The 27,801-nt window shown below is 38.3% G+C and overlaps 1 protein-coding gene across 1 annotated transcript in view; it reads left to right on the forward strand.

The window, feature by feature from the left end:
• SYNE2 (spectrin repeat containing nuclear envelope protein 2) overlaps nucleotides 1-27,801 on the forward strand; it is a 166,728-nt gene that overhangs the window by 63,057 nt on the left and 75,870 nt on the right. The window contains 17 exon segments of the mRNA XM_034061427.1: nucleotides 800-1,122; nucleotides 2,772-2,916; nucleotides 3,657-3,869; nucleotides 4,225-4,490; nucleotides 5,172-5,325; nucleotides 8,102-8,257; nucleotides 11,087-11,227; nucleotides 11,618-11,800; nucleotides 12,343-12,480; nucleotides 13,891-14,076; nucleotides 15,496-15,618; nucleotides 16,928-17,110; nucleotides 21,021-21,143; nucleotides 23,408-23,602; nucleotides 24,178-24,252; nucleotides 25,637-25,756; nucleotides 26,417-26,524. Of these exon segments, the coding sequence (XP_033917318.1) occupies nucleotides 800-1,122; nucleotides 2,772-2,916; nucleotides 3,657-3,869; nucleotides 4,225-4,490; nucleotides 5,172-5,325; nucleotides 8,102-8,257; nucleotides 11,087-11,227; nucleotides 11,618-11,800; nucleotides 12,343-12,480; nucleotides 13,891-14,076; nucleotides 15,496-15,618; nucleotides 16,928-17,110; nucleotides 21,021-21,143; nucleotides 23,408-23,602; nucleotides 24,178-24,252; nucleotides 25,637-25,756; nucleotides 26,417-26,524 (2,832 nt within the window).

A 27,801-nucleotide genomic window follows, 5' to 3' on the forward strand; every position in this document is an offset into this window, starting at 1 on the left:
GGATTAAAAAGGACTGCTTCAGCTAAAGAGAAGTGTTAATACAAAGAGAAAGTGTTAGTGATAAATTTATGTAGGAAACCAAAAGAGTGGTAACTTTGATAGCAGAGAGGTTCTGGAATTGTGTCGTAGTCAAGAAAACCTGTGCCTTGACTGCCCAAGAGGTTGATGGATACAAACAAGGAAATACAAGGTAGTAGATAATAACTAACTACTTTGGAGGGGAACTCAGTGTCCCTGATAGACTTATGGTCCTGCCACCAAATTTCCTGGTTTGCTGTGCTGCATCTTCGCTGCTTGGGTATTGTGTGGAAAGCACAATGCCAAAATTTCTCTGCCATGTGGGAATCCAGCGGCTGGCAAAGTCACACATCACCCGTTATTCTGTGTATAAATACATACAAGAAGAGGCTTTAGCTTGATGCAGTTTGGCAAGTCATAGCAGAGATATCCCCTCCATGAACAATTACAGCATCAGTGTTTGGGCTTTCCGTGTCTGAACAGATCATGAGATTGTATACTGCCATGTCCTTAAGGGGTCTTGTGGCTCTTGTATTCTGCCATCCTTCTGTCTTGACTTTTCTGGTATTGACCTGTTCCTATGGTTGAGGGCAATCAGTCCATGCTTACAGCACTGCTTTATGACTGCCTAGGGAGTAGAGTCACCTCCTCAGGCCAGTTAGGGGGAATATTGGTCTCAGAGACAGCCAGGTGTGAAAATCTGAGAAGATCATCTGATATCCAGAGGAGACAGTAGTTGTTGGGTTTTTTTATTGTTTCTGTGTCTTTTTAACATTTTCAGAGTACTCTGGAGGAGGCATGTAAGACTGGTGAGCTTTATACCATGGCTGTTCAGAGAGCTGCCAGGTTGCTTGAGGACTACAAAACTCAAGTCCAGTCCGCCGCACCAGAGCTCAGTAGCTCAGAGGAGGGCTATCAGACCCCACGATGGGAACCAGAAGTATTCAACTCTGCAAAGGCTAACATAGAAAACCTGTACTCCAAGCTGAAAAACCTAGTGAAACCAGAAGACAAAACATATCTGGAAAATACTTTAACAGAATTAATGAATAAGAGTTTGGCATTAAGGAAGAAGGCTCACAGAAAGGAAGCTGATGAACAGAGGTAGGTTTTAGAGATCTTAATGTTCCTTATTATAACAATTTGACTGATAATAAATGCAGTGTCGATTTTATAGTAGTTTAGCAGAAAGAACTTTAAGCATTTCTGTTGTTCCAAGGCGTGATTGGAAGGAAAATTACTAGACAATAATTACATTGCTACTAATTTACAATGCAATCATTTTTAGCATATTCAAAAAAGAATCTATGGGTATGACTGAGGGTCATAGGGTCCACAATCAGAAGAAAGCATATTTCCACTGTCTCTAATTCAGTGCTGGTGCAAGTTAGAACAATCTTCAGAGGTGCCCAGAGACCCTAATGCATGTCTGCCATAGACTATTCTGATGACTTAAGGAAGTAAAGACCGAACAAGATGCAGACTATAGTTTCCTTCCTTCAAATGTAGGTATGGAAGAGATCTGAAGGTGTATACCTTCAGATATACCTCCACGTGTATACACAGAACAAGATTGGGAGATGGTGTAAAAGGTCCTGCACCTGCATCAGGGCAATCCCAACAACAGAAAAAGGCTGGGCAGATAAAGGATTGAGAGGAGCCCTGAGAAAAAAGACTTAGGGGTGTTGCTTGACAAGAAGGTCAGCATGACCCAGCAATGTGCACTTGCAGCCTAGAAAGGCATCAGAAGGTTGATGGAGGCCATTCTCCCCTCTGCTCTTCTCTTACCCCATCTGGAGTACTGTATCCAACATAAGAAGGGCCTGTAATGGCTTTAAACTGTAGATTTAGATTGCATATTGTGACGTAATTCTTTACTGTGAGGGTTTTTTGACACTTGAAAAGGTTGTCCAGAGAAGTTGTGGACACTTCACCCTAAACCATATCAACCAAGGCTTCATCCAACCTGGTCTTGAACACTGCCAGGGATGGAGCATTCACAGTCTCCCTGGGCAACCTATTCCAGTGCCTCAGCACCCTAACAGTAAAGAATTTCTTCCTTATATCCAGTCTAAACCTCTGCTGCTTAAGTTTCAACCCATTACCCCTTGTCCTATCACTACACTCCCTAATGAATAGTCCCTCACCAGCATCCCTATAGGCCCCCTTCAAATACTGGAAGGCTGCTATGAGGTCTCCATGCAGCCTTCTCTTCTCCAGGCTGAACAGCCCCAACTTTCTCAGCCTGTCTTCATATGGGAGGTGCTCCAGTCCCCTGATCATCCTCGTGGCCCTCCTCTGGACTTGTTCCAACAATTCCATGTCCTTTTTATGTTGAGGACACCAGAACTGCACACAATACTCCAAGTGAGGTGATAGAAATAAGAAACTGGAATTGTACAGTCCCCACACATTGTAGGGACAAATAGACTGTGTGGAGTATGTGAATGTGTGGGAACTAACTTCCTGGAATGCGTGGGGAGGATGGAGACTTAGATCATGGCATACAATTCTTTTGAGTAGCTCCATGTCTGATATATGGATATACATACCTGCTTTTCTTTACCTCTGGGGCACTTAGGCCTCTTGACCTAATAACAATGCTCCAGTGCCTTAAGAACAAATGCTAATTGAAGATAATTTCTAAAATAGGAAGGACTACTAGCTCAGAAGATTTTCTTTTTAATTCTCATGAGCATTATGGTTGCAGAGAGCAACCACAACGAATTTAATCGGTCTACTGTTTCCTACAGGTATTTAGAAAAATATGAAAGCTACACAAAAACCAAAGATAAGGTGTGTGATAATCTTAACAGATTGGAAAAGATGCTTAGACAGTCTTTGTCTCAATCACCAATGTCTTATAAAGAAGCTTTGGACCACTTAGAAGAAAGCAAGGTAAAAAAGGCTCTGAAGAACTGAAAAATCTCATGCAAAACTGTTATGCACTTATGAACACTATACTATAGTATTCCATCCTAGTTGAAAGAAGTGAAATTCTTTGACCTGTGTTTCTGTATATATAAACCCACATGATACATTTATATACCTATAAAAATACTGGTTTATAATAGGCTATGTCAAATGAGTACATCTTACTGCTGTAGAAACCAAATATTATCAGTGCCTATGGTAGTGCTTCATTTCTGTTCTGATTCCTTGTTGCTTCCTTGCAGCATGTGGACTGATCAGTTTTCTAACATTGCTGTTGTTTTCCCTCAGAAGTGGAAAACAGAGAATTTCCAGTTTCCTGGAAAGTTTTCCCTTGCTGCCTCCCCATCAAGCCGCTGCTATAAGCAACCTCTTTGATGCCTTCTTTTTTACTATTCATTGTATTGCAAGCTTATAATTTTTATGTATCTGTAACTCCTGCTCATTTCTCTTCCCTTCCAAATAACAACAAAGAAGTAGGAACAGTGTAATTGCCTAGGCACACTGATCTTCTGTTTGCTTTGTTTTATTTACCCCATCTTTCTCCACATTCTTAGCAAACAGAATTCTTGTATTACAACCATATTTAATCAGCTCAGTAGAGTGATTGCCATTTTATTTGAGGATCCTAATTATGTTTTTGACTGCTTCATTAACATTTCTGACTACATTATTTTGTTGATTTATTGGTTTATTTTTCCTCTAAGGTTTTAGTCTCCAACATTGAGTCTGCTGAAGATGATCTTGTGAAGCTGAGGCAGGTTTCTGGAGAGCTGATGAGATTATGCAGAAGTGACAGGGCCCTGGGCAGGATGGTGTCAGCACTGTGGGAAAATTGGCTGGGTTTGCTTGAGGTGTCTAAACAGCTGGAAATAAACAGTGAAGAACTAAAGCAGGAATGGAAATTCATCAATGAAGAGGTGAGGTGCTCGGCAAACTAAATTTTTGGGAATGGGGTACGGATGAGGTTGAGATTAGTGCAGGACATCATTTCTCTCCCACTGATCAGCCACTTATCCCCAGCCTTTCTTGAACTGATACAGAAATGATGGGGATATTTATAGTATGAATTCTCTAGACCCTGAACTACTCTGTGGGGGATTATGTGCTTTGTTAGAGCAAACTCAAATGTTTTAACACACTAAAGAGAGTCAAGCTCTCTGACTATGTAATTGCCAGTAGTTAGTTATGCGTATGAGTAAATGAATAATGTAACTTAAAGTGATAGAATAAAAGAGCACTTTTATCTCATACTTTGACATGATGTTTACTTAGCTGGAAAGAGAAACAATAATTCTCGATAAGCTACAGGAGGAACACCCAGAAGGTCTTAAAGAGAAAGAAAAGGCCACCAAAGAGGAACTGGTAGAATTACTAGATTTTGTGAACTCATTTGAGGAAAACATCAGTCAGCAACAGCTCCTTTTACTCCTACTTCTTCACCGAATAAGAAACATCCTGAATACACCTGAAAATACTGAGGCAGAAGCTACCCTTCCTGCTTTATGTGAGATAAAGGCAATGCAAGATCGCTGTAAAAAGTAAGTAGTGTGAAATTTCTCTTGAAGATAGACATAGGACTACTTAGAAGCACAGTGTTTTATTGGATATGCACTTAAAATGATAGTGAATTCTTTCCTGGGTCAGAGTAATGCTCCATCGAACCCATCTGCTATCTCCCTCATGGGAACTCGGAGATATTATTTAGAGTTGATACAACCATATAATGTGTGGGCTGCAATTTATCTTTAAATGTAGTAAGAATCAGAAGGGATAATTATCAATTTTGGAGGTACCAGGCTCTTGCGATCTTGAATGAGGTCTGTGGGTCTTCCAGTCTTATAAAAATGAGACCTTGTGCTTTTTCAACACTTCAACTTTTGCCTTACTGAGTACTGAAATTTTCTTCAAATATTTAATTTTTTTTTTTTTCAAATCTGTGATTGTACTTGCCCTCTCTGTGCCCATTTTTTTGACATGGAAATCTTTGTGATGTTTTCTGTTCTTCCAGCATCTTGAGATTCTGAGCACCTGAGCTGTTTGCAGTTTAAATATGTATGCTGTTTGATTCAGTCTACCAGACATACTTTGCTTAGCAATATCTGAAGTCTCATTTTTTAAGAAAATGAGACAATAAAGGCCAGAATCTCAGAGATTTGTTATAGAAAATAATTCTAAAATACAGAGTCTAACAATGTATTCTTGCTGGAAAACTTCCACAGGTTGTATGAAAAGATCCAGAACCATAAGGATTCTGTACAAGCTGAGATTCAACAGAGGAACAAGTTTGCTGAAGAAATAAGTGCTGTGACACATGTGTTACAGAATGCTGCTGTGTTACTACAAGGTGCTTCCGGAAAGCCAGGACAGTTGGAGGTTGGTGAAGGCTCCATTATTGTGTGTGGACATTCAGAATACGTTCTCTTTTATGCTGGGGCTTGAACTTGCTCCAAATAAAAATAGTGGCAAAGTATATACATAGGCGTATGCACATTATCGTAGAATCATAGAATGGTTAGGGTTGGAAAGGACCTTAAGATCATCTAGTTCCACCCCCCCTGCCATGGACAGGGAACCTCACATTAGACCATGTCACCCAAGGGTATGGTCCAACCTGGCCTTGACTTGAAGAGAATCAGTCTGGCTCAGCAAACCATGATTGGCCCTGCCATGTCCACAGCCAGATGCATACCTTTTAGGAAGGACTGCTTAGTGTATGTCCTGTCCACCTTCCCCGTCTGGTACTTAGTCAGGGCCACTTCAGATGCTCTGGATTTATATCCCACATCAGGAGTCAACTTGGTAAATGGTTCTTAGGAATCAAATTGTGATCAAGACAACAGTCTCCACCAGTAGCAGCCAGCACTCTGCAGCAACCTAGTCTGTACATTTATGTCATTTAACTATTTTTCTGTTGTCCTTCTTTGAATTATTTACTTTATGAAATTCTGTTATTCCTAACAGCTTATTTATTATTTTAATTGTTTTAATTTCAAACTAGTTTAACTGTGTTTATATTACTGTCTTAATTATTTAATCTTGATTAAAAATATTTTAAATGATATTTGAGTTATCAACGATAGAACTTCATAATTTATTTATTCTAACCTACTAAGGTCTATTACAAATTCAGGCTCTCTGCTGAGTTTTTTATAAAAACTAGTTGCAGGTTCCCACCATGTATCTTCTTTAGAAGATGAATGCTTGAAGCTGCTAAAGGACTAGGAAAAGTACAGAAGCTGAAGACTGTAGTGGCAGATATGAGCATAATAATGCTCATAGGGGTTAGCATGAGAGAGAAATGTTAACTACATCTGAAAACACATGAGCCAGCATCACTTTGGTGAAACCTTGTCAGTTCGTCTGGAAGGGCTGATTTTCTATCAAAAATTATCTAGAATTAGAATTGGGTCTACTCTTCTACTGAATTCTTCGTATCCAGGAGGAGATGTTACCACTGCAAGTGCTTGATGCCTGGTCTTTTTTCTCGCATCCAAACTGTGCTACTCTGAGCACCTAAAACTCACCCAAAAGTGAGTTTAGACCTTGTTCCTGTTTCTTATGTCAATTGGCACAAACGAATGTTAGCAGCAATCCTGTTAAATGATTTCTTTGTAGTAGCAGAAAATTCATCTCAAAGGATTGAAAATTTCCTTAATTTTGACTAATACAAGCACCAGTAAGCAAAAATCTGCACCACAATTTTATCCCTTCTAAAGAAAACCTAGTTTCTGTAAAATCAATAACATTACTTGGGGCTCCATTGCATTTTTTAAATGGAAATGCCTATTTCCCTTCCGCATGACAAATCTAGGTTAGCTGGGTGGTGAAGTTTTAACTCACCAACATAGATGAGTATGCAAATGGGAGGTAATACCATCTAGTCCCATAGGAGAAAGATTGGGACAGTTTTTACAAGCATATACTTTCCAGCTAAATAGTCTGTGAAATGTAAACATGTATTTATATACAGAAACCAGTTTGCAGAGAAATGTTTTGTTTTGGAGACTAATGTTGTATCTGATTCTTTCAAATTCAGGTCAGGGAATCCATAAAGTCTGATAAACACTGGCACAATCTTAACTGGGTCATTTGACAACAGTAGCCTTCTCTATGGTAGAATGAGGCACGCAGCTGTTTCATGGGTTTGAGTTTTCTAGTATCAGAACCAGTTGTCATGGGATGAAAGAAAATAAATCAATCTTAGACTCCTACATATTTCTTCTGTGCATTGTATTTGTGTGAGGGAAATGATTTCCAAGTGAAGACTAGAAGTTAACAGATTACTATTACCCCTGACTGAAAAAGCAAAGTATTTGATTTTAATGTCTTTTGTTGCCTTTCATTGGTAGGAGCTTTAGATCATTTTCCTGAATAGCTTGACTTAAAATTTGAGTTTCTTAAGTAGCTGAACAGTGGGAAAAGGAACCATAAAGCAAACAAACAGAACTTTTCAACTTGAAATTCTAGAAAACCTTCAAAACAAATGAGTTTCTTCTTTCTTTCTGCAAGAGGACTTAGATCAAATTTTATTTCTAGGCTACAAGTCTAGAAACAGTTGTTCAAGTTTCTTTTATCTCATAAAACCTGCATTCTTTGTGCAGAACTGGAAACTACTGTTTTGAAAGGAGCCTGCTGTGCTGCTCTGCATAATTCACTGAAAGCAGACACTTCAGCATGAAACCTGTTGCTTTTTGTGGCCTTTGTGTTGTTTATAATGATGAAGGAATGAATGTTGGCTATTAAATATCTTTCAAAGGGAAAATGCACTTTTGGCAAAAGGGAGAGCACAGAGGTTAACATTTAATCATAGGAGCACTTGAAATATTACATTGCTATATCTCTCAATCAAAATAAGTGCATCAGTTGCTTGACCTGGAGTACTATCAAGTTTAATTAAATTGAAAAACATAATTTGGTTAAATGAGTGACTATTTCTCAAAGTTAATCTGCTTGTAGAGGTAGTCAAATAAGGCTTGATATAAACCCCCCAACTTTTCCAGGCCATAATCATGGTAGGAAATATAAAACACAATATGTATATGTGTGTGTGTGTGTATATATATATGTGTATATATATATATATAGGTACATATGCATATGCATTCAGTGTAAACTGGGTGAAACTGCCGAATTACTCTTAATTTTGTAGGAGATTCAGAACGTGATTGGTAAAGAAAGTCAAACTCTGAAGGACATCATGGAGAAACTCCGGATCAAATATTCTGAATTGCATACAATAATTCCTGCAGAGATCGAAACACAGTTGGAGGACTGCAAGAAAGTATTGCAAGACCTAGAAGATAAGGTAACTGTTGATGTATTTTTCATGTTTACATTTTTGTAATGTATAAATAAGTATAGTAGTATTTGATGAAAGTTGTAACTGTAAATTTCAACTTGAAACATTGATTATATTCATTTGCACTTTTCCTCTCTGTGAAAGTGAATGCATGAGGAAAGATTCCTCATGTTAACTGTCTCCTTTACAGAACGACCTTACAGCAAGCAGTGTGAATATAACATTTTTCTTTTCCATTAAAAAAGGGCATGGCAGACCCACTACCAATAAAGTCTTGGATATGGTATGAGTGCTCTCTTGTATCCAGCCTTGTTCTTAAACTGAACTTGTAGCTAAGAGTTGATTGGAAAGGTTGTATAGCTTAACTGAGAAGATATTTTATAAACTGAGTTAAAAGAAGACTTTGAAAACAATTTTTTTTTTTAATCTAATTTGCACATTTGGTAGGGTACCGTGTCATTCTTTATACCACCCCTCGGGACATGGTTGCATTCCTTTAAAAGTAGGCAGGGAATTTAAGTAACTAACATTGCATCGACTTTTGGCAGTGTTTTCCATTTACGGGGGATATAAACAATTAACTGGAAGCAAAATTAAAGGAAAATGGTGTCATACTGTAAGTTTGGGGTAAAATTTTAGCCTGGTATAATTATGGTCATTTTTATTTGTGTTACTTTTAAAAGAAAAAAAACCCTTTAGTTTTCTTATTTCAGGAATAATGAGTTTAATGCTAGTTTTAAAGGTTAAATCTCAGTTAATTTGATGAAATCTGAAAGTTTAATAAAACAGTTTTGAAGTCCAGTTACTTGTTAGTATCTATGAGATTATTCATTCATTTTATTTTGCATTAAATATTTAGAGACTTATTCATTACAGCTTATTAGTTTTCATTTATTTAACTTTGTAGTATCTGTTTCAAAAGGAATCAGACTTTTCAGAGCCAACAACTGGGTAGGAGAGAGGAGAAAAAGGGAAATAAAACAGTATTTACGCTTTGGGTTTGTTGGGTTTTTTTGTTGTTGTTTGCTGTTTCATTTACTGAGGTAAAAGATTATCCCAATGTACACATTACACGTCAGAGTGAAAGAACTGATACTGGAAATCAGATAACATTTTCTTTTTATATTTGGGTAGTGGAAAACAATATAAATTATCTTGGAAATTTTCAAAATGCATTTAGGAAACAAAATAAATCCTGGTGGAACTGGAGGTCAGTTTAGTTACATAATAAAAAATACCAGCATGTGTTAAATTGAATTAACTTGTCATATTTTGATGGCATTCTGCCTCCTTCTAAACCTGCTAACCTAAAGATGAAAATAAATTGTAATATTGATACCATGTATTTTATGTGAAAAAAATATAATAAATTTATCCCAGATTTATCACAGTAAGAACTCTTGAAATTAAAATCCTACCCTGCTGATGATGAGAGCATTGACAGATACAGCATTTTTTCTGAGGAAAGATATGAAGTCAGTGCTTGGTCTGCTTTCTCATTTCCAGCTGTTGTATCACTCCTACACGGTTCTCTTCTATTTTGGAAACTAGCACTACAAACATCGGTAGTTTTTTTATGTTTTGTATGCTCTAGGGTAGTAGTAATGGTCAAGTGTTTGGTGATTACAGTCTTGAGTTCCTTCTTCTGAAGAGTTTTAGGCACCAAGTAGAGCTTGGACGTCACAGCTTTTTTTGTATAAGCATGAGTATTTGAGAGGAGCACTGTAGTTCTTTCTGGTACATATTCATTCTGATAATACAATTTATCAGTGCAGTATTTTGCAATTGGTATGCTTATATTGGTCTGACACTACATGCTGAAATCCATAAATAATGAATAATTTTCATAAAATTAAGAAATAAAATAGATAAATAATTTATTAACTTACTAATAATTTTAATTCATCTTCCCAGAAAAAGAATATAATGTATAGGGAGCTTCAGAACAGAATAACTACTAAACTAGACATCTTTGCATCAGTACAACATGAAGCTGTACAATGTGCATATGCCCCAAAAATCCTAGGGCTGCAGCACACACAGAATTTACCATGATTTAAAAATTTCCTGGTGCTTGGCTGACCCTGAGAGCTAGTGGGGTTTAGTAAGAAAAGATGAAACTCTGGGCCAAGAGCAAGAACTTTCTCACTCCCCACACTTCATCTAGTCCATAGTAATCTGGTGCTAGTAACTGTGTTGCTCAGTTCTGTACTCAGGCAATTACTCAGCTTCAGCTTACTTGAGAGTTTCTCTCTTTACATAAAAAATCAGGCCCTCCAGTGTACTGATTTTCCATTCCTGTGGAGTTCTGGAGACTAAAATTAATTTCCACATACTTTTGGGGGCTCAAACCCTTTTATTTTGTTGCTAAATCTCTAAATGTTTATTTAGAAATTCATAATACATTGATGCACTTCTATATTCCAGTATTTGTTACATGGAAGTAATAGCTGTCAGCTGAGACATAGAGGTGGCATTCTAGGTTTCTTACAGTATGAATCTAAATGTGACCCTTTCCACAATACAGCATGATTAGCCTCTGTTACAGATTAGTTTAAAAGGGGCAGCTAAGCAGGGAGCTGCAGTGTCTTATTGTTCATTTCTTCTGGGATTGTATTTCTTGAACATTTACTTTTGAGTGAGAGGAAATTACTGAACAAAATGTAAATGTTGAACTTGCTCACATTAATGCTTCTTCCTGCAAATGTAATTCCATTCCTGAGGTTTTAAGTGACTCATCAAGAGAAATATAAAAAGAATATCAATAATTTTGGCGAGGAGGTGCAGAGAAACATGCAAACCTTTATAATCTTCCCTATTGTTTTCTCTTTACAGGTGAACTTTGAAATCTTGCAGAGCTCTCCTCAGAATGTGCTGAAAAGAAAAGCAGAAACTATTAACAATGGCCTTCAAGCTATTGAAAAGATGTTGCAACAGAAGAGTGAAAACGTTGCAAAAGCCAAAGAAGTTCAGAAGGTAATCTTGACAAAAAAAAAAAAAACAAAACCAAAAAACCAACCCAAAACCAACAACAATAAAACCACTTGTGAATGTTGAAAGATTTTTTTGGTTGTTTCTACAGAGCCTGATTTAGCAGGAGCATAAAATGGCCCTACATTCATTTTACATCTGTAAAAGCAGAGGTACAAGCAAGCATTTAGCTGGTGAATATTTACCAATTCTTTCTCACAGTAAAATACATGGGTTTTTTCAACTGTGAATCACACCAGTAGATGCAGCATGTTCTGTTCTCATCATATCAGTTCCAAAATCTTTAGTTCTTCATGCCCCACAAGAAGAACAAATAACTCTGCTGTTATCTTTGAGTCTAACCTTTTACTTCATTTCCCCTCTCTGTCCATGCAGCAAATCTGGGATATGCTGGACCTTTGGCATTACAAACTCAATGAACTGGATGCAGAAGTGCATGATATAGTAGAGCAAAATTCCTGCCATGCACAGGAGTTGATGGATATCTTAGTGTCCCCCCTTCAGCAGTACCAACAGGTCTCACAACTTGCAGAGCGCAGAACTGCCATTTTAAACAAGGTAGATGTAAATGTAAAAGTATAAGAAAAAAAGCCCACATCTTAGAAAAACCTTAAATAAAATCTTTTCATAAAATATCATCCAAAGTTGTCAAATGAGTCAAAAAGCTCAAAAGCCTGCTGTAGGTGCATCATTTTATTGTAGCTTGGTTTCTGGACTCCCAAACATCACATTCAGCTGCAATCCCAAAAGACCAGATATGCACCATGGCTAATGTGGGTTAGCATGGGAAATTCATGCCTCTGGGTGGGCGATAGGAGGGTTCTCTATAACTGTGCTAATGTGCTGTCTATTAAATTAACATTGCAACAATGCCTGTGATAATTTGCTTTGATTAGAGGAAATAGCCTGAAATAATGAAACTGTTTCAGAAAAATTATGATCCTTATTTCATCATACTAATTAAACTGAGTTTCATGAAAACACATCCTGTTTTCTTTCAGTCTTGTCCATAGATGCATTTAATCCTATACAGTGAATAAAAGTGCATTTATGCTTCTTTGTAAAATTTTGCCATTTATGCTTCTTTGTAAAATGTCTAGGCTGCCAACAAGATGGAAGAATACAATGAACTCCTGAAGAATGTGAAAGTTTGGATAGAAAACACCAACTGCTTGCTAAGAGCAGATGCTCAAAATGACTCTGCAAAAACCTTATGCAAACATACTGATGACCTTCAGGTAAGTGTTGATGCAGATACATGGTCTTATTAGAAAAGGTTGCTCTGCAGAGACACAGTTTTGTGCATTCCTAAGTCTTACTGACATAAATAATTTACCATTTTCAGTAAAGCCTTTAAGTGGAAAAGAGAGAGAGACACTCATGAAATATAGATTGATACTTTTTGGTGTTGGACATACCTGTCTTGTGAATGTGCTGAAATATGTGATTGTCTTCTGTTACCCTACTGTGTGGCTATAACTGGGTTTGACTGCTTGAATATACATAATTATTTTTGTTTAGTGTGTATGTAATCCAAAAAGGGTAAAGTGGTGTTCAATGTCTGTGTGTTAGATGGAAACTTCAAAGTAAACTGTGGTTTGGAAGGCCATTTTCTGTATATTTTGAAGGGAGTTCTGACTAGTCATTTCATGAATCAAATGTTTGTAAGGTTAAAGGAAATATCAGGGCTAGGCAAGTGCCAAGAGGATTTCTGGAAATTCCAGATTTTGAAATTTAATTTTTTATACATCCACTCCTTGGCTTATGCCAAGGGACAGTTGGTGCTCTGAACAAAGTTTTTCATACTAAAGCTAGTAAGAATTCCTTACAAAAACTAGCTGACTGCTCTGGGCTGATATGTTACAGAGCATGTAGCCATGATCAGGAGATTTTGATTTCTAAAACCTGTGAACATTTTTGTGACAAAATTTTATTGTCCCCTGCATTTGTGAATTTTGTGTTCTGAGCTGGGAAATTAGTGGATTTGAAAATGCACCCAAGGTTTGCATTAGAGCTGAGGTATGCATTCAGTCCTTTACTTCATATGCCACAGAGACAACTGGATCACATGCATTTCTTGCAACCCTCACTTGTTCTTCGTGAAGACATTTACTATAATTAATCCAAAAGCTCATCCAGTTAACTGCAGATGGGAACAAACTTCCCATCATGAGCAACTGGCCAGGTACTTCCTGAAGCATTTTATTACATCTGCTATCTGCAGGCTGGTGAGCAGAAAACCTTTTTCAGATGTCTGGCTGACATTTCTTGCTCATATACTTGGGGTCAGCCTGACCATTGCAAAGGAGCTGGACAGGAATCTTCTCCAGGATCTCATACTTTCTTTGTAGTGGGTCCTCTCTCTGAGGTCATCTTCCTCTTTATACCTTCTGTCATGCTCATGTAGACTTATTTTGTCTAACTGATTCCCTTAAAATCATGCCACATGTCTCATTTTTCTGCCTGCAGAATGCAGCAGTTCAGTTCCCTTAGGAGTGAAGTGTTTTGGTCTGAACTAAGCTTTTGGGAATATATGCAGTGGTCAATGACATATAGGAAATTAAAACTGATTTATTCTGGTACTAACCTCTGTGAAACTTTCATGTTCACCATTGATGAATCAAAGTAAGCTCTGATTTTGTCTCTAGATGGCTTTAGAAGACTCAGAGCAAAAGCAAAATCTTCTACACAGTGTTTACTTGGAGCTGGAAGAGCTAACACCAATCTTTGAAACAGACAGTGTAATGCAACAGCTAAATGAAATAGATGAGCAAGTAGCAACTTTACAGCATGAGATAGCAGAGATTCTTCCACAGATCCAGCATGTGGCTGATGTAAGTGCCTTTTATCAGTGCTTCATCATGTGTTATGAAATACAGGTTATATTCCCTTCACAGGTAAAAAGACGTGCTTGTTTTAGTATGTGTAATGAGTGAGGAAATAAATTGTTTGGAAACAAACCATCTCAGAAGGTGTTTGATATCTAATTAAGCTGCAAAGTTCAGTAGTATTCATGAAACTCCTTGTTTAGGAGGAGAAATGCAGGGCTTGTTCACTGTCGAATTAAAAGGACTTATCTTGCCAGAGGGTACTGCTCCTGTTCAGAAGCACCAGGACTCACACCATGGCTAGAGAAGTTGATGAAGTTCAACAGAGACAAATTCAAAGTCTGGCACCCTGGACAGGACATGTCCAAACAGAGGCCAGGGTGCCAACCAGCTGGAAAGCAGCTCTGCCAAAGGGTTGTGGTCCTGGTGGACAAGTTGATCATGGCATAGTAGCATGGCCTTGCAAGAAGACCATCAGCGTCCATAGTAGCATGGCCTTGCAAGAAGACCATGGGCTGCCTGAGAGATCATATGTGGGTACTGTGCCTAGTTTTAGGTTTCCCAGTGGAAGACATAGTCATTCCTGAAGTGAGTCAAGGAAGGCTTTCAAGGTGGCTGGGGGGCTGTAGCATGACATGTAGGAGGAAAGGCTGGGAAACCTGGGTCAGTTCAGTATGGAGGAAGAGACAGCTGGGAGTGGGTATTACTGCTGTCTACTACTACATAATAGGGTAGAGCCAGACTTTTCTTAGGGTCTGCAGAGTAAAGAAGAACAGTAACAGACCCAAATGATAACAGAGGAAATACTATCTACATATTAAAAAGGATTTTTTTTTTGTTTCAGTAAGATAAGTTGAAAACTAGATCAGGGGCCCAAAGGGGTAGGGTCAAGTCCCCATCCTAGGAGATACGTAACTATCAAAAGGATCATGCCTCAGACAATATGCTCTGATGGGCACCAGAGATCTCTCAAGGTCCCTTCCAACCTAATTTATTCTGTGACTCTGACTCCATGAGAGTTCACAGCAGCTGGACTTTATGTGGATCCATTTTCGATGTGACATAAGACTCTTCCCACAGAAAGTTGCAAGCGTGTATTTAGTTTCCTGTGCAGATAACTGTCACCACTGCAAAAATGTCTTGTCACTACTGGTAATTTATAATGTGACTTTTCAAGGATATTTCTATTCTGTATTCAGGGTTTAAAACAGACCAGGTAACCTTAGAAATTTAATTCCTTCAGAAGTTAATTATGATACATAATCTATAATAACTAACCTTTTCTTTGATAGCATCCATTAACATATCCTGCATACACTGTACTTGTTTTTCAATATTTCTTTTTAAATGTAAGTGAAAGGCAGAAATGCAAGCTGGCTTGTACTTGTGCTATCTACAAATACTCTCTCTTTTCTCGAAATCTAGGAATTGGATGCCATCGAATCTCACATTAAAGTGTTTGAGAAGGACATTGTCAAAATGAAGACGAGCCTAACATCTGAAGATCTGTTAGAATTTTCTCCTAAAGACCAACTTAAACACGGACAGGTCTGTGAAAACTTTTTTCTCTATATATTTGTGCATAAGTTAGCATAAATATGTTTCCACAAGCTGCTTTGTGACTTTTGCAATTTACCAGCTTTTAGTATATGATTTTGAAATGTTAGTATCACACAAATTCTAACTCTCAGGTCAAAGATTGAAAGTATTTTTATAGTATTTTATAGTATTTTATGATTTCAGCTATGTATTTCTACAGTTGCAAGTAGTGCAATCCAAAAGGTGCAGAGGACCTGATATCTGTGTTGTATGTGTCTTGGGGGCTTACTTTGGACTGATCCTTTAGAATGGACTTCCATTAGTGGCTGGATGTCTTCTGCTTTAGCTTCATTTGAAAGGAATAAAGTTTGCATGGCCCAAGACAGCTGCTCAGTGTAAACACCAAGGTGAGACTGTTGGGAGATCCCTTCAAGAAGCACAGTCATGGTTTGAGTGAAAACATTTTAAATTAAAGCACTATTGAAAAAATGCCCATAATGAACTCGAATATGTAACTTAAGTACATGTTGTCAGACATACCTGCCATATTTGAGTGTCTCCATTTTTGAAAAGTTTATGGCCTGACTCTGAGATGCTGCATATCATTCTACTTAGCATCAAACAGTAAGTAATCTGAAAGTCTCAAAATCAGGCCCTATTTTTCAAAAAATGGAGGCAGAGTTTAGTAGACATTTCTGGAAAGGCAGGCTGGAGTGACTTGCCATAAAACCGTTTCATCAAGCAGAGACTTCACTGCACAGATATCTCAGCCGCATAGTTTTTCTTTCTCTGCTTAAGTGAAGGAAAGCAAAGCATTACAGTTTCTTTTATACCACATGCATTTCAGTTAGGTAACTGAAATGCAAAAAAAGCATGGATTCAGTGTCAGGGAAGAGATGAGTGTCATCATACCTTTGATAGATTTGTTATCCAGAGAATGATTTTGTAATGGCTACATTACATGGAAAAAATAAACTGATATTTATTCTGGAAAATAATGTTCATCTACTTCCTCATTTTAAATTGAAACGATATGCTTAGTAAATAGTAATTAATCTGAATATGATCCTTTGTCACTGTGCAAACTGTATGTATATGCAGAAAAGGCAAAATTGTAACTGTTGGTTATATATTTGTCTTGCTTTAGACAACCTCACTATAGATTTTCACTTGTTTGTTCCAAGATTAAAATATTCTTCGTTCTTAAATGGGAAATTCACTAGAGAGAACTTTTGCACATCATGACAGTAGTATAAATTTTCAGTTTTGATTTTTCCAACTCAATATCATGTCAATCATCTCTCCTGTATCCTAATAGGTTATACTGGACCATGTTGGTCCCATGATGAAAAACATTGTACATATACAGTCCTATGAAGATGCACTACTGCTACCAGGAGTGAAAATGCAACCTTTCTCAGTCTTTCAGAGAGCAAGGCAGCTTTTGAGAGAATTGAAGAAATTAGAAAAAATTACCAAAGAACAAAATGATCTTCTGGAGGTAACTGATTTTTTTTTTTAAATTTATTGTCACCTAACCCACCTTTATTTTGTAATAATTTTAATCGCTAGAAGGCACATCATGCCCAGTATATAAACTTCGGTTACCCAGAAGGCCCAGATCACTGCTTGGGTTGGGTTGGGTATAGGTTGGCAGGTGGTGAGCAGTTGTATTCTCTCCCCTTATCATTTCCTTTATCATTATTATTATTGGTGGTAGCAGTGATGGTTTTGAGTTATACCTTAGTTACTGGAGTGTTCTTATCTCAACCCATGGGAGTTATATTCTTTTCATTCTCTTCCCCATCGCTCTGGGAGCAGGGGAGGGAAAGGGTGAGAGTGAGCAAGTGGCTCTGTGGTTCTGAGTTACCAGCTGGGATTAAACCACGACACAGGCATATAGTATGTTTTCTATTACTCTATGTAATGGTTTGGGGACTTTTTGTAATTTGATACTACAGCAATGCACACTGAATAGTCCTGAAATTCATTTCAGTTTTCCAGTTCAGTCACAACTGACAGCATGTGGTTTAGCATATTGTAGAAGAAATGAAGCCCCAAGTGTCTTAAGATCCTAGTTTGCACAACTTATGATTGAAATCCAGTGTTACATGCAGGTGCTCACATCTGCAACGTTCAAGTACTTAAACTTACCTGAACATGAAATTGAATAGAAATTAGTGACAGCAGAAACTTGTTTAGTAAAGATGATCTCAAATCAGTGAGCCAGGAAAGTGACTGCTTTCTACCAGTGTCACTTGGTTTTGAGGCACACCAGCTCCTGCCCTCAGAAGGTCCAAGGATGTGCCCATATCATAAGTGAACATGTGACAGAGGAGTTTGAGATGCTGTTGACAGGTTTGGAAACAGAAATGAGGTAACAGCATTGGTGTGACACATGGCTGTAAGAGAAGGCAGTGCTGATGGGTCAGTGAGTGTTAACTTATGGGCAGTAAGGATTATGAAGCAGCAATACTGGCCCCAAACCTGAAGTGGTATCTCTGCTGCACTTCACTGAGTGATGTGGTTGTACCAGCTCAGGAAGGTTTTAATTCAGGGATATTTCCATCACATTCCACTGCCTAGTGTATATATACTTGGGGACAACCTGGAGTTTGGTTATGCATGTTCCCAAGTGAGCAGAGGTATGAAAATTCTCATATGACCCATTCATTTCTCAGCAGGATTATAGCAGCACTTAGAAAAATAATATAGTATCTTTACTGATTTGGTTTTCCAGCCCTATTACAGTACAGCAGATGCTTTCAAACATCCAACTTCCTACTGGGTATTTCAGAAGCCAGGCACAAACAAGTGACAGCTAAAATGTGAATGTCCATCTCTGATTTTCAGTTTGTGAAATGAAGAGCAGCACACCAAGAGAAAAACTCAAACATGGTACATGACTAATGCTTGGAGTACGGGAAAAAAAAAACCAACAAAGCAATGGCTGTGTGAGATCCGTATGATTCCTGCAGTTTGGGGTTTTTTTAGTCCATACAGTTTCTTATGTCTGAAAAATGGATGTGGTAAAATGTACCTTTTTCAGTGAGTTACCAGATTAAATACTCCAGAATTTTCAAAACACTTTAGAACTATCAGAAACAGGTGCTTTCCAATTATAAAGTGTTACCATGAGATTTCTAACTGGTTTATGTGAAGTATTAGGTCAAGGCTTAGATGTTTCTCCTTTTTGAAACAGCTGTAACCTTTTTTGCTCAGCATTTGCCTTTGTCTTGTAGGCACCCAACAATCTGTAGCTGAGTGAAATTTCTTTGTGAGAGAACAGATTGGAAAAACTGCAATTATTGGCAGCTAGGATATCAAACTGTGCAAAAAGGATTTTCCAGTCCTGTTGAATAGGTTGAAAGAAGAAGTACTACAATAGAAGTTTAACACCAACAAAGACATAATAAAGAATAAAGCTATTGAAGGATGGCATGTTGAGTACTGCATGAAAAGGTAGTAAGTATCCTGATAGACAGGAAAGCAAATGGGAGGCAAGTTTCCTGTACACATATATATACAGACTAATTTTTTTCCTGAGGATTAGCTTTGAAATCTCAGTGCTTGGGTGCATTTGCCCATATTTTGCTATTGATGATGCAACAGGATATTGCAGTAGTAATTTTTGCATAATTAAGTTGCATCTGAAAAAGTGTAACACTAACAAAATATGAAAGCTTTGGGGAAGGATTTTAGGTAAATTAGATCTGAATTGAATGTTGCCCTCTGTTATTATTATGGCCTGTCAAGTACTTAAAGAACGTCATCAGGAGGAGGAGTTGAGTGTCTCTATTTGCATAAATGCTGATTTACTGTGTTCATTTTTAGAAAGCTCTTTCATAACAAAAAATAATGCCTGCCCGCTTGTACTCTATAGGCAGGTGGCCCTTTGCCATGGGTAGTATTACTGCAACAGGAAAAGTAAAGAGGAAATGTCAAGCAGGAAATAACTTAAAAGAGAGTCAATGCTTCTAGGAAGATATTCAGTCCCACATATATGGCATAATTTATATTATATTAAGAGAAGGATAAAATAAGATTTTTTTTTTTGTGCCTCAATGGAAGGCAGAGAACAGATGAGCTCTCTTCAGGCAAGTGGCTATGGTCACATTGTGGCGCATGACAGGAGACATTGGAGTCTGTATACAAATTATTCATATTCTTTAATCAAGGAAGTTTTGAGGTAATACACATTTTACCTATTACTAAACAGTCCTATTAACGTGGAAGTGAAAGTATGATAAGAGAATCCCCCTTTTAGAGGACTTTTAGTTTCTCATAGAACTGAAGACCTATTCTTTGTTTTTCTCCTCTGATTCTTAATGCTATTGTATTAAATTATAGGCCACAATTAAATATCTTCTTCTCCAATCTGGCTTTTTTTCTGTTACTGTTCATAGCAGGAGAGACTCCGCTCTGAAAGGCAGAATCTGTGCAAAGTTTGCAGAGAGATTATTTCAGCCTGCGAGGCTTAAAAAAATGCTGCTATCAGCAGCATTTCAAGTTCAGGTAGACTGCATTTTCTTCATTACCTTTGCAGACACCTGAGGAATAGCCCTTAAATATTCCTTGGTTCTCAGCTCATGGGTCAGAAAACAGAAAGACACCAAAAGTGTTCTGCAAGTTAAATGTTTGCAGTAAATATTCTGTTTTGTAGATGTAACAATGTCTTAATTACCTGAGACATTGTAACAGGCAGTGGCTGACAAACATGAACAGTGTTGGGGGGGAACTGCCCATTTCTGCGCAAACAGTAAAGCATGGGGGTTGATGAGATTTTGCTGTTGCTCTCAAATAAGTAAAAGTAAATTTGGCTCTTTATAATGTATATGTTTTCCAGTAAGCCATGTAAGCAGCACAAGCTCACACCAAGTAGAAATACTTATCCTTTTTATAGGAAGTATTCAAATTGTCAGATACTGTGGTTGGCTTATCCTCTGAGCTGCAGTGTCTCCTTGGTGTGCAGCACAGTTCATTTGTGGTCAGTGCAGAACTAGCTGGCAGTAAAGACCTGAGCACCAATAAAAACCAGGTAGGCTTTCTAACTTGATATGACACCCTGTAATTTCTCCCTTTTTTTCAACCTGTTCTAAATTGTAGTGACTATGATTAAATATGCTTTTTGCATTTTATAACCAAATCCGTAGTTCTACTCTGGAGTAAGCAAAGGCTTCTAGGCAGAATACTCCACCATACTTATGGATAGAGAAGTTTCTCTTTAGCAAGTGAATAATAAACTTAGTGAAGATAGGGTTGTGCAAAGTTAGCAGACCATATACTTTTACATGTAACTACAGATACAAAGGAGGCATCAGTACTCTTCAGTACAAGTTTCTTGCATTCCTGACTAGTTTGTTTCTCTGTTACTGAAGTCACAATTATTTATGAGGATTACAATTTCACAGGAAGCTGTAAAGAAAACAGAAGAATGTGAGCAAGAAATTGAAAAGTTGAAACAATTCCTAAAGAACCCCTTGGTAGAAATATTGCAAGATCAACCACTGTCTCAGAAGACTCATTGTCCAGAGGTGAGTTTTACTGTTTACTCTCTCATGTCTGCTACTTTTCCTGACTAATATTAATCACGATGATGCAGACAACTTAGAAATATCAGTGTGCTTCCCCTCCCCACTATGCATGGTCAAACAATTAAACGACATAGTGTGACTATGCATATGTAAGTTGACATATACCAAGAGATATTACAATTAATATTAGTTGGGTATATCTTCCATAATTTACTTCTTATTGATTTTGATGTGTTGTTTGTACCTATATCAACTTTTAAGGAAAACTTAGAATGCTGCTTTCATAACAGCTGACAGCTGGTTTGGTGAAACAATATGCAGCGTTCATATCTTGCCTGTGCTCAGCATCCAGATAATGTTGCTGAGGTAGCAGCTTTGGATAATGCATAAGCAGAGAACTGAGTCCATTTCTGATCACTGACCATGCAGCAGTACTTTTGGTGGTTCTATTTAGGGATTCTTTAGACTCCTTTCACTGTCCTCGCTGCCACACTATTTTCATTAACTCATAAACACGTGTTGCTTTTCTCCCTGCAATCAGCTGCTTTCTGTAGTGCATGAATTGATTATTTAATCAAAAGTAAGATGTGTTTTAAAGACAGCACTGCAAAAGTCAGGAAATGACTAATTGAGTGTAATAGCTGTTTATAAAGTGCCTCTGAAATTCAGCTTTTTACAGTCACTCACAATGAAGTTAATATACATACACTGTACTTGCCTAATGACGATAATCACTTGGTAGGCTCCTAAGTACATAGCTGCTTTGCTTTCAGGTGGTTGGATGTTGCAGGCTTGGCATTCGTACAAGTCATGACTCATTTCCCTGTTCCTGTTTTTGTCTTTTAGTGTAGGACTTTCTGTTTAATAGCTCCTGTTTTAGAGGAAAACCTTTTCACAACTGTAGCATTTCATGAATAGATGTGGGCAATGGAATTGCCCATCTTATTGAGGGGCTTCAGATGAAGTGGCATTAATAAAAAGTTGGTTTCTGAGGAAGTTTTTGGCTAACGAAGTTTGCCAAACAGTATCTGGTGAATGTATGCTGCAAAGCCTTCTCTTGCAATGAATCAAATAGAAATTGGCTTCTTGGTGGATATTTATAAAATATGCCAAATTGTCATGGATGGCTTTTTCTTCATTCCAATGGCTTTTTCTTGTCTCTGTCTTTGGAAGTTCTTATCTTGTAGGTTTGAGTGTACAAAAGGAAAAAAATACCCTTGCCTGAGCAAAGTTTCCATGTCCTTTGAAAATTTGCTGGAGTTTTGCCTCTACTTAGCTAGTCCTGCAGCCACACTGACATTAACAGAAGAAGCTGTACTTGAGATGGAAGTAGCAGTCTTACTGCTTTCATCTGTCTCAGATTATTACCTGCATACCATCAAAGCTTGGTCTGATGGACTGAGTCCAGTGTGCAAGGGGATATTTAACCACATTAGTTTTCTGAGCAACAATGCTTCAAAGAGCTTTAGCACTTTCTGTAATGGAGTAGGGTATTTTATTCCTCACCCTGTCTTACTCTGTGATTTGTTGTGCTTTCTTTGCTCACTTGGAGACTGGGTGATAAGGAAAGGTCCAAGCAGAGCACCAGCTAGAGCCAGCTCTAGCTCTTCAGGGAGGAGACAAAGACAGATTTATTTCCCTCTTTATAAATACAGTTACTTGGATTATTGTTCAATCCCTGCAGATTGGGGATAATTGCTCCCAGTATCATATTGAAAGACATGGGATAGTTTTGGCCCAGTACATGCCACTAAAAGCCAGTGAAGAGTTTGTTTCCTTCTTTTAGGCCAGCTTCAACAAAGAAAAACTCAGCTACCTGAGCTACCCTTATTGTTGTCTTTGACCTCATCAAAGCTATCCTAAGTGGTTTGTGTCAAGTTTCCAGAGGAGGTAGTTCATCACCTGCTCTGACACAGAGAGTAATGTAACCCAGCTGCATTCCCTCTGTCCTGAAGGAAACTCATATCCCCATGGCTATGCAGGACCTAGTTAGAATTAGTTACCCAGCCTTTCACATTTACTTCCAGACTACCAACTTCTGCATTACAGGCAGCAAGTGCTGTACTGAGTTCAATCTGTTGCTGCTGTTTTGCATGTATCTATACATCTTCTATAGTGACAATGGGGAACTGTCCGAATGCCCTGAAAAAAGAAAAAAGGGAAATAGTCCCAGTTTCAGTAAGATGCATTACTGTTGTCACCAGTTACATTACTGTTTGGTTAAGTAATAAAAATGGATGCTTATGGATATTGTTGCTCCTTAGGGAGACATGGAAGCTGTAAAAGAAGAAATCATAAAGCTGTGCCAAAGAAAGGAAGATGTCCTTACAGGAATGAAGAATACAATGTCTGAGCTCCACCAGCGCTTACAGCAAGAAGTGCCTGAATCAGAAGATGAACCTACAGCCTCTGTATTAGCACAAAGTGACTTGGTTGGGACTGATGTTTCTGGTCAGCGGGTAAGTGGAGCACCATGTTGTGATCACTCACCTGAGAGCTGAGGAGGCAGGTAAATAACCTTTCTTCCTCCAGGAGGAGTGGTATTGAGAGAGGAGCTCCCCTACAGCTGTGAATTAATACTTCTTCTCCTTCCCTTTGTGCTTCTGAATGGTCCCAGAAGGACTGAGTATGATGCATGTATAGGAGAAGGCAGAAGAAGTGTACCTCTGATTATTTTTTTTGCATGATCAGATCCAGCATGAAGTTTGCATCAAGCAATCAACAGCAAAATACTCAATGTGTAGTTTTGTTGATAATCAGTTGTTACAGGATTTTCAGTAAATTGTTTTTATGGAACAAAATTAAATTTGACCTTATTATAGTTGTTATGTTAAAACAGTATAGCACAGAAAAAGTCTCAATTTTCAGAGGTGCTTAGTACCTGAAGTTTTAGTTTAATGTAATGTGGCAGATGTTCAGTGCTTCTCTAAAAATTTACCTCAAGTGGTAACTTTATTTTGGTTTACAGGCAGAAGAGGCTTTTACTGTTATTGCGATGAATAACTGGACTGTCTGTTTGTGTGTATTTTTGTAGTTGAAAAAAAGAGGAATGATGTCTCTTCTACCTTCCTTGGATGAAGAAATAGAAGACTGTTCTTTACACAGCAAGGTGAGTTTGGTATGTATCTTGCATATACAGCTGTGTACGTAAGAGACAAGATTTTGGTACAGGACGAATTATGAAAAACATGTTAATCCAAAACACTTTAGAACAAATTAAAATACCTTTTATTGTTCTAGGATACCAAGAAATTGGGCTTGAGCCAGCCTACCAGTATTACAATATAAGTGTTACACAGCACCTCATTCTGTGATGTGTTATCCTGCTTTTGGTGGCATTGCGTAAATAGTAATTCCCGCTTTATGAAAGTTTTAATGGCAAAATATGAGCCTAAATGCCAACATTTATATGTGGAATGGGGTTTAGAGAGAATTAGGCAGCCTCTGAAATGTTAAAACTTAATCAAAATTATTTGTATGTTTGAGCTTAAGAAAAAAGGGCATGATCAGACTATTGGAAGGAGGTGAAGGAAAGATTTCTGGGAGAATGGTAGACACTGCTCAGCAGATTGCTCTGAAACGGCAGTCTAAATGCCCGTGTGAACTGCAGAGGAACAAAGCTGGGAGTAAAGTTACATGATGTAGTTAATAGCTTTTGTGAAAAGAAAAAAAAAGAAAAATCCATGAAACTTTCTGCACACTTTTCCTGCATCCTAGGAACTAAATGAGAGTTACTTGAATGAAATCAGGAATGTGCAGATATGCTGGTGAACTTGTAACCTAGATACCCACTCACACAGCAGTTCACAGCCTGCCTGGGCCAGTAATGACAAGCTACTGTTGTATACATCTCCTGGAATGACCTGTGGCCTCAATCAAATTTTGAAGAATCTCTGTTTCTCTGAAGTCCTTGCTATGGATATTAATTAGAATTTTTGCTATACCCTTGCAACAAGAATCAAAAGGAAATGAGTCAAAGAGGTGATAGGGTGTTGAAGGGGTTGCTTTAGGCTAGGCAAGGATGAAAATACATGGCTTGACAGTGTGAAGAAGTCCCAACAGCCTGCATAGAGGTGATGTCTTACTACTCTGATCCAAGCACTTCAGTTGCAAGGTTTCTGCCCCTTTGTTGCTGTGGTTTTCTTTACATACAGGATGTTTTAGGGGACAGGAGAAAGGTTGTTTCTTGGGTTTGTATTTTTTTATATACAGTGTGAAAAAAAATGAGGATATCCTGTTGTCTCTAGAGAAAACTATTAGTGTCATCCAACTGCCATTCATTTTGCAGCAGCGCTACAGAACAACAGAAGGAGTGGGATTTGGGAAACACAATAAGGATAGATAAACAAAACAGAAACAGACCAATGTGTTACTGAAGGTTTAGCAGAAATAGACCAATGTGTTACTGAAGGTTTGTAGTAATTTACATTGCTTGAAAGAATATCAGAGCTTCCTGTTCACAGTCTAATACATAGCTGCTTCTGCTTTCAAAGGGAGGTACAGCCACAGAGAAAGATGCAAAATTCTGGCCTTTGGAAAGGGATGGTGAAAAACACAAGGAAGACAGTACAACCTCCTGGTCTTCTGGTACCTTGTCGGATGGCCTCGTTCAGGTAATGCACTCAGGGTTATCTCCATGGGGACTTGGTCTCATCTTTGTAGAAAAGATCTGCACAAGTCCTAGGTATTGCTGAAGTGTGCAAAGCAAGAGAACTGTAGAAGTGCAGGACATGATGGCCTTGTTCACATCTTCCATCTTCTACATCATGCTAAATCTTGCCATTTAAAATCTCTTCTCCTGTTGCACATTTTGGTTGGACTCACTGACCTTGAATTTTCCAACCTAAGTGATTCTGTCGTTGAATATTAATTTCTTCTAGCTTGTCAAAACCAGCAAAGACAGAAATGAACATTTGGTAGCAGCAATTTGTTTCACTAATTATTAGAAAGGCTATAAAATGTGCATTTTGTTGGGGGATGATTTGTGGAAGAGGTTCTCTTTGTACATAAGAAGACCAGCATCTGATCATTTTGGTCGTGGTCTGTTTTTCATAGTGTCTCAATAATGTAATGACTGCAATTGTTTCTGCACAACAAAGCAATAATCATAGAATCATTTAGGTTGGAAAGACTTTTAAGATCATTGACTCCAACTGTAAAGTTAACACTACCAAGTCCAGCACTAAACTACTTCCCTAAGCGCCATATCTACACTACTACACACCACACTACTAATGATACAAATACTTTCAGTGTTGCCTCTTTTTCTACAGGATGTTGATGACATGATGGAATTGCACAGTAAACATGGTGAGGAAACTTCTATGCAAACTTTGCAGAGTACTGAAGACCCTGGTGCAGGTGATGGCAGTCATGCTATGGTGAGTTTGAAGGCATGAAGTAGGCTAAACAAGGTGAATTTCTCTGCTCATTGTGCAACCTACCTAGTAGGCAGAGGCCCTTATTCATTATGGTTATGCACTGGAGTTTGTTGCAGTATTTATGATATGGTAGGATACCTACAACCCCTTGTGTGCCTCTTCATATTACTGCTTTGGGTAATTTTGATTTGCTCCTTGAAAATATCATTTACTAGAGAACAAAATGGAGTTTTTTCAGGAAATAAGGAGCTGGTATTCATGCAGACATTAATGGAGGGGTTCAAGTGATGTAAGTGTACATCAACTGTGAGATTTTTAAGTGGGAGTTAAAGGAGAAATTAAGGAGATTGAAACTCCTATATATTGCTGCTTTGTGGAAGGCATGCTACAGTCTAAAGGAGGAGTGGGCAGTAACCTATAGGTTGTACACAGTATAATATCTTCTGGCTGTTCAAGGAGTTAATCAATACACCCTGGGGAACTGCCCTCAGGGACAAGGTTGCAGAACAGATCTGGCAGATCTTAATGACACTTTCCATAGAGTACAAGAGATCTCAGTCTCCAGGTGTAAGAAATCAGGAAAGGAAGGCAAGAAGCTGACATGAATGTGTCGAGGTCTTGTATGACTTTTAGTGGCCTTCTATGGTGGAATGACTACATCAGTGGACAAAGGAAGATCTATGGTTGTCATCTGTCTGGACTTCTGTAAGTCCAGACTTCTATAAGGCCCTTGACATAGTCCCCCACAACATCTTTTCTGAATTGGAGAGAGGTGGATTTAATGGACAGACTGGTGGATGAGGAATTGGATGGCTGGTCGCATCCAGAGAGTAGTGGTCAAAATTTCCATGTCCAGACAGAGATCATGATGAGTGGTGTCCTTCAGGGGTCTGTAGTAGGACCAGTACTGTTTAATATCTTCATTAGTGACACAGACAGTGAGATTGAGTGCACACTTAGCAGGTTTACAGATGACACCAAGCTGTGTGGTGCCCTTGACATGTCTGAGGGACAGGATACTATCCAGAGGGACCTGGACAAGCTTGAGAAATGTGCCCATGTGAACCTGATAAGGTTCAGCAAAGCCAGGCACAAGGTCCTGAACCTGGGTCAGAGTAACCCTCAGTATCAACACAGGCTGGGGGATGAACTGATTGAGAGTAGCCCTGCAGAGGAGGGCTTGGTGAATGAAAAGATAGACGTGAGCTGGCAGCTCACAACCCAGAAAGCCAGCCACATCCTGAGCTGCATCGAAAGGACCGTGGCCAGTATTTCAA

Source organism: Melopsittacus undulatus, chromosome 4, assembly GCF_012275295.1.
Source record: "Melopsittacus undulatus isolate bMelUnd1 chromosome 4, bMelUnd1.mat.Z, whole genome shotgun sequence".
NCBI classification, from domain to species: domain Eukaryota; kingdom Metazoa; phylum Chordata; class Aves; order Psittaciformes; family Psittaculidae; genus Melopsittacus; species Melopsittacus undulatus.